Source organism: Rhamphochromis longiceps, linkage group LG8 (assembly GCF_057381845.1).
Source record: "Rhamphochromis longiceps isolate RC_006_pf linkage group LG8, R_longiceps_female_GT1.1, whole genome shotgun sequence".
NCBI classification, from domain to species: Eukaryota; Metazoa; Chordata; class Actinopteri; order Cichliformes; family Cichlidae; genus Rhamphochromis; species Rhamphochromis longiceps.
The window spans coordinates 35,244,406-35,254,716 of record NC_140564.1 but is presented as its reverse complement, the minus strand read 5'-3'; the positions used below and the strand labels follow the sequence as shown (position 1 = coordinate 35,254,716).

Sequence of the window (10,311 nt, the reverse complement as noted above, 5' to 3'; positions counted from 1 at the left end):
GTCGCTGCTCAGGGCTGAGGCAGTTGAGTGCTCACCCTTTAGACAGCACTATAATGCACAGACAGCTCCGTATGTTTGAGGCATGAAGACTCCTCTCAGCTCTGTCACCAGTTTGTTTTCACTCAGCGTTTGGGCATACAGGGAGTGCAGAATTATTAGGCAAATGAGTATTTTGTCCACATCATCCTCTTCATGCATGTTGTCCTACTCCAAGCTGTATAGGCTCGAAAGCCTACTACCAATTAAGCATATTAGGTGATGTGCATCTCTGTAATGAGAAGGGGTGTGGTCTAATGACATCAACACCCTATATCAGGTGTGCATAATTATTAGGCAAGGTCCTTTCCTTTGGCAAAATGGGTCAAAAGAAGGGCTTGACAGGCTCAGAAAAGTCAAAAATAGTGAGATATCTTGCAGAGGGATGCAGCAGTCTCAAAATTGCAAAGCTTCTGAAGCGTGATCATCGAACAATCAAGCGTTTCATTCAAAATAGTCAACAGGGTCGCAAGAAGCGTGTGGAAAAACCAAGGCGCAAAATAACTGCCCATGAACTGAGAAAAGTCAAGCGTGCAGCTGCCAAGATGCCACTTGCCACCAGTTTGGCCATATTTCAGAGCTGCAACATCACTGGAGTGCCCAAAAGCACAAGGTGTGCAATACTCAGAGACATGGCCAAGGTAAGAAAGGCTGAAAGACGACCACCACTGAACAAGACACACAAGCTGAAACGTCAAGACTGGGCCAAGAAATATCTCAAGACTGGTTTTTCTAAGGTTTTATGGACTGATGAAATGAGAGTGAGTCTTGATGGGCCAGATGGATGGGCCCGTGGCTGGATTGGTAAAGGGCAGAGAGCTCCAGTCCGACTCAGACGCCAGCAAGGTGGAGGTGGAGTACTGGTTTGGGCTGGTATCATCAAAGATGAGCTTGTGGGGCCTTTTCGGGTTGAGGATGGAGTCGAGCTCAACTCCCAGTCCTACTGCCAGTTTCTGGAAGACACCTTCTTCAAGCAGTGGTACAGGAAGAAGTCTGCATCCTTCAAGAAAAACATGATTTCCATGCAGGACAATGCTCCATCACACGCGTCCAAGTACTCCACAGCGTGGCTGGCAAGAAAGGGTATAAAAGAAGAAAAACTAATGACATGGCCTCCTTGTTCACCTGATCTGAACCCCATTGAGAACCTGTGGTCCATCATCAAATGTGAGATTTACAAGGAGGGAAAACAGTACACCTCTCTGAACAGTGTCTGGGAGGCTGTGGTTGCTGCTGCACGCAATGTTGATGGTGAACAGATCAAAACTCTGACAGAATCCATGGATGGCAGGCTTTTGAGTGTCCTTGCAAAGAAAGGTGGCTATATTGGTCGCTGATTTGTTTTTGAATGTCAGAAATGTATATTTGTGAATGTGGAGATGTTATATTGGTGTCACTGGTAAAAATAAATAATTGAAATGGGTATATATTTGTTTTTTGTTAAGTTGCCTAATAATTATGCACAGTAATAGTCACCTGCACACACAGATATCCCCCTAAAATAGCTAAAACTAAAAACAAACTAAAAACTACTTCCAAAAACATTCAGCTTTGATATTAATGAGTTTTTTGGGTTCATTGAGAACATGGTTGTTGTTCAATAATAACATTATTCCTCAGAAATACAACTTGCCTAATAATTCTGCACTCCCTGTATGCTAACACAGCTTACACCCTCACACAGCCACGAGGATCGATGTCCTGCTGTGCTGCTCATTATTGGAAAACAACAGTAACTACTCTACACTATCGAGTCAGCGAGGTTAGCCAACACTAGAGGTTCACTGTAGCGATGTCCCCAGTTTTTACTAATCTTCTGTGAGAACCGATAAATTAGTTTGTCCATGTGGATCCAAGGGTAAACAGACTGTGGCAGTTTCACTCAAAGCACGTCCACAGATGGATTATTGTCATTGTCACTGCTACATGATGCACCTGTTAGTGATTTATTGTAAGTTCAGATTTCTAAAATCAACTTCTACATACCGTAATTGTCGGGCTATAAGCCGCTACTTTTTGCACAAGCTTTGAACCCTGCGGCTTTTAGTCAGGTGCGGCTTTTAGTCAGGTGCGGCTTTTCTATGGATTGTCCGTGATTTTTGTTATATCGTAAGAGGATTTGTTTTGTTTGTTCCGCTGTTGTACGGCACTACGTTGGCTGGCGGAAGGGCATGTGATCAGACACACAGTATCGGGGTTCAAGAGTGGTATGTTGGTCACATGTCCATCCGCCAGGCAACATAGTGCTGTACAAGTAGCGCGAAAAACAAACTTCAAAGTAGCGCTACGCGTTCAGCGGGAGGCGTGGATGACCAGCGGCGATAAGCTTGCGAAAAGCAAGTTATGCCCAACTCCACCGGTGGAACCTGACAGCGTGGAAAAGTGTGAAAACATCCACGATCACCAACGGATTTCGAAGGGCTGGACTGCTGCATGATGGAGAGGAGGACACCGCCACGGCCCTTCTGAGGATGTTCGACTCTGACAACGAGGATTTGTTTGGTTTTGAAAGTGACAACAAAGGAGAGAAGCGGAGAGTGGATGACGAAGCCATCCTGAGCCTGTTCGTGTCCGACACTGGAGAAGAGGACTTTGGTGGTTTCAGTGCAGGAAGAAAAGAAAGATGGTGAATGACTGACTTTTCTTCTTGTTAAAGCCGTGTCACTGCACCTGAGCCTAAAAGGTAGTCCGGATCTATTTTTCTGGTGTGCTGTAGGTTATTGTTATGTACTACATTTGTTACTCATTTATGAAGCACAGTACATGTTTCGTACTTGTAATTACCACTACTTGTACATATACCTAAAAAGTTATGCAAATATGTGCCCATAACTTGTTTTTCAAAATATTAATGAAAGGGGTGTGTCTCCAAACAGCCATCTCTTCCCTGACAATTCGCTTTGTGCATATTCTCTTACATATGATAAGTCAACATTGAAACACCTGCAGCTTTTAGTCAGGTGCTGCTAATGTATGTACAAACCAGGATTTTCCCCTGATTTTAGCTTGTGCGGCTAATATTCAGGTGCGCTCTGTAGTCCGGGAAATACGGTAGATAAACGTGTATGATTTCATGCCAGGATCTTTTGAATGTCTAGTCTTTGTTATTTGTAATAATTTATGCTTTTTGTGTTTCTTTTTAAACTATCACTTCAAAATGGGATTTAAAAAAGTGCATGTGTGCCTGTTTTGGTACTTCTGTCTACTTGTGAAGGATTTCTCTGTTTATTGTGCAGCAGATACTTTTTCAGAAATAATCTTCGTATCAGATTCTGATTGTCCGGGATGAAACTTTTTAGCCTGGTTCAATGATCACCTCTGGAGCACCTTCTGGTGACAACCTCCTGTAGGCTGGGTAATATGCTGCTTGCTCACCTGTCTTGGTGCTCCCACCAGTTTTTTTGAGTTCTTCTATGGCCCTCAGCAGGGTTTGTTTGGTCTGGTGGGTGTTCAGGTGCCACTCTGTCCTTGCTTTGGTGCTGAACAAAGTCAGACCTTCAGAAGCAATGTGTAAAACAACAAGGACACACAGAGCTCGTCACTCAAATTCAAACATTCACACATTCAAACACGATAGTTATTAGCACTTGGTACAAATTACACATTATTAAAAGCACAATGATTAAGGGGAGTTTATGTATGTGTGGTATTTTTTTTTACAAAGTTAAAGTACTTTTGAAATTAACCGTGTTAAATATCATAGTAATGGTATGACTGGCAGTGAAAACATTACCGATCTGGACTGCATCGGGACCAATGTTGAGGCCGCTGACGATGGCAACAAGAAACGTTTGAATTTTATCAAAGTCATTTCTGCTGATGCTCCCAGACTCATCCACCAACATCACAAGGTCAACTTTGGCTGTTTCACAGCGAACACCTGAAACACAGCAAAGGATTATGGGATACAGGAGAAGACCAAATAAATTTCTGAAGAGAGAAGCAGGCTGGGAGGTCGGTGTTAGGTCTAAACTTATAGACGTCGCTGACTCAGAGACTTATTCCCGTGAACAAAGCAAGACAAAACAGCGATCGATCTGTTTTAACTCGCGCAAGTGAAGCTCGGTGGGAATCTCAGAGCAGCACTCGGCCCTCGACCTCAGATGACTCCGACCCCAGCCTTCGCTTCAGCCTTTTTATTGAAATGACACAGAGCCCCACTGTAAACCCCATGTGGTGTGTTGTAAAGTCAAAAGCACTGTGTGTGTATGCATGTGCGGGCATGTGTGTGTGTGTGTCTTCCTGGTGATCACAAAGGCGTCATCTCCCCTCACCCCTTAGCTTAGCTTCCTCTAACGGTTTACCATATACAAACACAGGTGAGCCCACAAAGGGCAGGAAGTGACGTTCCTTATATAGAATGTGCCTGCAGTTAACACTATAACCCCCCACCCCACCATTCAGAATGTCTTTGATCATGCAGCTTGAAACAATTGTAAGCACAAAAATGACAACATTTAACAATTCGCTCTAACAGTCGGTACAGACCCATCTGCTGCCTGAGAAACCTCACACTCCTCTGATCACCAACTAATACATTAACAGGAATCAAACAACAACTGAAGTGGTTATTAAAGATACAATTACAAGTTACTAAATGACAAAAGTGTTCTGTGATTTGGAAAAAACAACAGCAACTATAATATTTTGTTATAAGGAATCACACACGGAAATGAAACATGCCATATTACGACATAAATAAAGTAACAGAGATAAGTCAGTCAGTGCGCCCCAGGGTGGCTGTGGCTACAATGTAGCTGCCATCACCAGTGTGTGAATGTGTGTGTGAATGGGTGGATGACTGGATATGTAAAGCGCTTTGGGGTCCTTAGGGACTAGTAAAGCGCTATATAAATACAGGCCATTTACCATTTTTTTATAAGTGTTACAGTGAGGTCGATAAACACTATGACACTATGTTTGCACTGAAGCACCGCAGCAATTTCCTAATGTTGTAAACCTGCTCAACATTTGGCAATAAACCCCTTTCTGATTCTGATTCTGATAAAGCAGCTTTTTTATGATTTGATCAAAAATGAGGGAAATTTCCAGATATTTCTACGGTTTAAACTTAACTGTAAATGAAATAATACCTCCACCCCCATTGTTAACGATAAAATCATTTCCAACTTCAGATAGCAGCCCAACACTTGAGCTATCAGAGTCACCGACCCAAGTCAAAGAATTTACACCTGTTGTCTCAAAGCATGTTGAACAACGTGAACAGTCGCTCACAGAACTATACTCAGTACGGCAGCACAGTTTGGGGATGTTACTGAAACCCTTTATTACATTTATTTAAATCATGGAAAAGAAAGATGTAATAAAGGAATAACAGCTCTGCTACTTCCTTCAGCTGCTAGCAGATAACATGCAACCACCTCCTCCTGTCCCAGCATCCTCCTCTGTCAGACCAACAGCATCTCCTCCATCACTACATCCGTGAATCTTCGCTAAGTGTGACACACTGTAATGTGTGGTCACATTATGTGATTTAAGCTTTTAGGTGTAGTTTTGTTAAGGAAGGGCCTTAATCTTGTGATTTTTGTTGGAGATCCAACATGTGGTGTGATCCCTAGTTACGCCACAAGGGGGCACTTCCGCCCCAGTGAGATGGTTTAGTGTGACGCTACTGCTCGTCTTCAGATCTGGCAGAAGCGAGAGAGGAAACACACTACCTGTCGTCCATCTCATAATTTATCTGTTTTTTTCAGGTTAGTAAGTAATAAGGCCACACATGTGGTCCACATAATTTACATGCCAAATAAGGGTAAAACCTGACCAGCAGTTTGTTTTGCTGGGATCTGTATTCGTCTGTTTTGCTCATTGAAATGTGTTACGATCGAGAGTAGGAGCTAGCTTAGCTCGCCACATCCTAGAGTAGCTGTTAGCTTTGTTGTTTTCTAAACTTAAGGCACCCTCTTGTAACAAAAGTACACCACGGCTCCTGTATATTTGAGTTAATGTGTTCGCAGAGACAGTTTGATATGTTGTCACTGTTATTGTCTAAAGTTAGTGTAATAACCTATAATAATTCTGATCGCTCTGCAATGTTGATGTGGAGATTTCCACTACACAGATACGCCATTAGTATATGGTACAATACTGGAATGTTTGCTTTATCAAACGATGTGTGAAAAAAAGTGTGATTTATAGCTCTTAGTAACAAACAACAGAGATGACTGTTTAGATTTTTGTTTATACTATTATTATACTATTTTAGTTTATTCTGATTTTGGGCTTTGGGAATGTGAGACAGAGATGTTAAGAAGTTTTTGCAACCTGTTGTGAACACATGAATGTGTTTAAATAAAGATCTGGCAGAAGCGAGAGAGGAAACACACTACCTGTCGTCCATCTCATAATTTATCTGTTTTTTTCAGAACCAGACATAATCTGTCAGCCGCCCTCTTGCTTGGGGTGTGTTACAGATTCTTGGGGGCTCGTCCGGGATTGGCTCTCCACATTGCCATGAGCTAATCCCACAACCTACAACACCTCGTGCTGGTAAAGCTGACAGCGTGATGCCGGCTGCCCCAAAGTGAGCTGTCTGTGTGAGACAAGCTGAGACCAAGTGAGGAAGAGGGCTGGACCCAAAAGCAACCTACTGCGAGAGACTGGGGAAGACGTCGTCATGGCAGACCAGGAGAGGAAAAGCCTGGTATGGGACATCAGGAAAAGCCTACTGTCGCTGTCATCAAACGAACTTTTCCAGATTGCTTCTACAGTCAGCCCTGCTCCAGGCAAAGATGCTGCAGAGCTTTCCAGCGGAGACGCAGAGGGATGTTTCGAGTACATCCACGCCTTTATGTACAGTAAGAACTTATTAGATGCTGAGGATAGGGGCATGGGAGAACTACTAGCCCTAAAAGATGTTGTCGATGAGGTTGTTCAGTCTCAAAGTAGTGTAATTTTACCTGCTGGGTCAAGTGTAAATACAAAGCCAATGTCCCCACTTATCACTGTCCCACCTACTGCATCAGCCCAACCAGCTAACACTGATGTACTATTTTCTGATGTAACAAATGTAACCACTCCTGTAACAGCAAACGCCAAGCTAATCACTGAGACAACTAATGAACTCAGTTGTGACGTTTCACCAGAGAATGTCCAAAAGATGCTGTTAGACTATGAGGATTTGAGCCGAAAGCTTGGTAGGCTGATGCACATTCCCACACCTCAAGCTACAGCACAACCTACACTCTCAGTCCCACATCACTCTGAGACACAGATGGACGTTTCCAGACACAGAGGACCCGAACAAGTAGTATCATTGAAGGATCTGTCCTACATCCATCGCCGTGAATTCAAAGTTCAAGGAGGCCAAATTGGAGATCACTCATCCGATATAAGCTTTAACAGGGTTTGCAGACAGATAGAGGAGGGGATAAAGGACAATCTCACTGAGTCTGAGATCGTGAGAGGTGTGCTAAGGATAATAAAGCCAGGAGATTTCAAGGACATGCTGGTCAATAAAGAAGACATGACTGTGGCTGAGCTCAAGGGGTTCCTCCAGTCGCACTTAGGTGAGAGGAATAGCACAGAACTATTCCAAGAACTAATGTGTGCCAAACAAAATGAGCATGAAACCCCTCAGCAGTTCCTCTACCGTGTTATTGGACTGAAGCAAAGAATATTGTTTGGGTCAAAACAGCCAGGGACTGATATCAGGTATAGCCCAGATACAGTACAAGATGTCTTCCTACACACAGTGTATCAGGGAATAGGACACAAGTACAACGATATTCGCAGGGAGCTTAAACCTTTACTTTCAGACAACACAGTTACAGATGAGACAATCCTAAAGCATGTCATGAGGGTAACAAGTGATGAAAGTGAACGACAAAGGCGTTTGGGGTCAACACAATGCTCAAGACAAGCTGCTGCACATAGTCTACAGGTTGAGGGAGAACAGGTTAAGCAGGCAAATATAAAGAAAGACATGACAGAGCATAGAGCTAAATCAGATGAAGTACAGAAGCTTGCAGAGAAAATAGATGTGCTCACCAAATTAGTAGACACCCTAGCAGAGAAAGTGGAGAGGAGCCAGTCATACAGCTGTCTACCCCCCAAGCCACAAGCAACCAGAAGAGGAAGCCGTTATGGTTGTCCAAAATGTGTGCAGGAGGGGTTACAAGATTGTAAACACTGCTTCTCTTGTGGCGAACAGGGACACAGAGCTGTGGGTTGCCTAAAAAACCCTAAGCAGCAGGGAAACGTGAACCGGTTGCTGTGGGGGGACAAACAATAACCGGAGTCCTTCCCAAGTCCCAATTCACAGACAGGGGAGCTGAAACAGACACCACCCACAAGGTGACGGGGAACAGTAGTTTCAAAACAACTATTGAAACAGCTGCTGTTAACAAAAAGCATAGCCGTGAGAGAACTGCTGCTGACCCCCTAAAAGACACGATGCCTACCAATGAACCTGTTGCCAAATTAATAGGTAGGAAAGCTTTGACTAAGTGTATTCTCAATGGCCTCGCAGTCAATGCTCTCTTGGACACTGGGGCCCAAGTCAGCATAATAGACCGCCATTGGAGAGACAAGTACTTACCTGATCTTGACGTTCGCCCCCTGACTGAGCTAATTGAGCTCATGGAGGATAAAAAGACACTGGAAGTGTATGCGGTCAATGGAGGGCTAATCCCCTTTGATGGCTGGGTGATCATAACCCTGAACTTACCAGGAAATGAGGACCCAGATTTATCAGTCAGTGTACCCTTCCTGGTGAGCTCGTTGCCCTTAGAAATGCCACTTTTGGGATTCAATGTGGTTGAAGTAGTGATTCAGGGAAAACCAGAAAGGCTAGCTTCCACTTTAAGTCGCCTCCTAGGTGGGGCAATGTCCATCCCAGATGACACAGCAAAGACTATTGTCCATTTTGTGCAGACAAAAAAACCTGTTTCTGCTCAGGGGCGCCTGAGAACAGGTCCGAAAGACAAAGTCATCCCAGCTGGTAGCGTAACCTGGGTAAAATGTAAAGTACCACCACAGTTTGACTCTGGCGACCCACTAGTGCTGTTCGAACCTGAGGAAAATTGCCCACAGTTACAACAGCTAGATGTGGGTGAGGGCCTCTTAGAAGTTCAGATGGGCAGAACTCCACATGTAAATTTGCCTTTAGGAAACCAGACAAAACACGACATTATTCTACCTCGAAAAGCTTTGATTGGCAGTATCCAGCCTACCAAGAAAATTGTTGAGACTGACTCACTCCCAAACAGAGACCTGGAGATTCAGAGTCCTACCACTGCACCACCTACTGCAAGTTGTTCCACTCTATTGTGGCATCCACCCGTTGATGTACATCACCTCACAGAGGAGCAGCAGGGAGTTGTAAAGAAAATGCTGTTTGAGGAGTCAGCTGCTTTTGCAAAGGATGCTAATGATATAGGCTGTATTACAAGCCTAGAGCTGTCACTAAATCTTAAAGATGACATCCCTGTGCAAAAAGCCTACAGCTCAGTTCCAAAGCCATTATTCAACGAAGTAAAGGAGTATATCCAGGACCTTCTAGCAAAGGGCTGGATAATCAAATCAAAATCTCCTTATGCTGCCCCTGTTGTATGTGTCCGCAAAAAGGATGGCACATTACGCCTGTGCATCGACTACCGGTTACTAAACCAGAAAACCATACCTGATAGGCACCCACTGCCCCGTATCCAAGATCTGATCGATACGCTGGGGGGCCACTGCTGGTTCAGTATTCTTGACCAAGGAAAGGCGTACCACCAGGGATTTATGGCAGAGGGCTCAAGGCATCTCACAGCCTTTGTAACTCCCTGGGGGTTGTATGAGTGGGTCAGAATACCCTTCGGCCTCTCCAATGCGCCTGCAGCCTTTCAGAGGAGTATGGAGGAGATGCTGGATGCATTTAGGGATGAATGTTGCATTCCCTACCTAGATGACATCCTCTGCTATGCCAAAACCTTTGAGGAGCATGTTGAGGGCGTCCGCAAAGTTTTGAAAGCACTTCAGCATCACGGTGTGAAGCTAAGGCCTGAAAAGTGTGAACTCTTTTGCAGACAAGTAAGATATTTGGGTCGCCTTGTATCAGCAGAGGGTGTGCAAATTGACCCAAAGGATCTAGAGGCTGTGCAGTCACTCAGGGCCAAAACACCGCAGACTGTTGGCGATGTGAGGCGGCTCCTGGGCTTCCTCAGCTACTACCGTAGCTATATTCAGGACTTCTCACGTATCGCAAAGCCTGTGTATGAGCTTCTCCAAGCCAAGTCTGACATGTCACGAGCACCACCTCACCAGAGGAAAACC

The 10,311-nt window shown here is 44.3% G+C and overlaps 1 protein-coding gene across 1 annotated transcript in view; it reads right to left on the bottom strand.

Moving 5' to 3' along the window:
• LOC146664399 (collagen alpha-1(XII) chain-like) overlaps positions 1–4,110 on the bottom strand; it is a 5,642-nt gene extending 1,532 nt beyond the window's left edge. The window contains exons 1-2 of the mRNA XM_085415399.1: positions 3,770–4,110; positions 3,412–3,531 (exon numbers count right to left, since the gene is read on the bottom strand). Of these exons, the coding sequence (XP_085271525.1) occupies positions 3,412–3,531; positions 3,770–3,881 (232 nt within the window). The 5' untranslated portion in view covers positions 3,882–4,110. The remainder of the gene's footprint in view (positions 1–3,411; positions 3,532–3,769) is intronic.
• Between the last annotated feature and the right edge of the window lie 6,201 nt (positions 4,111–10,311).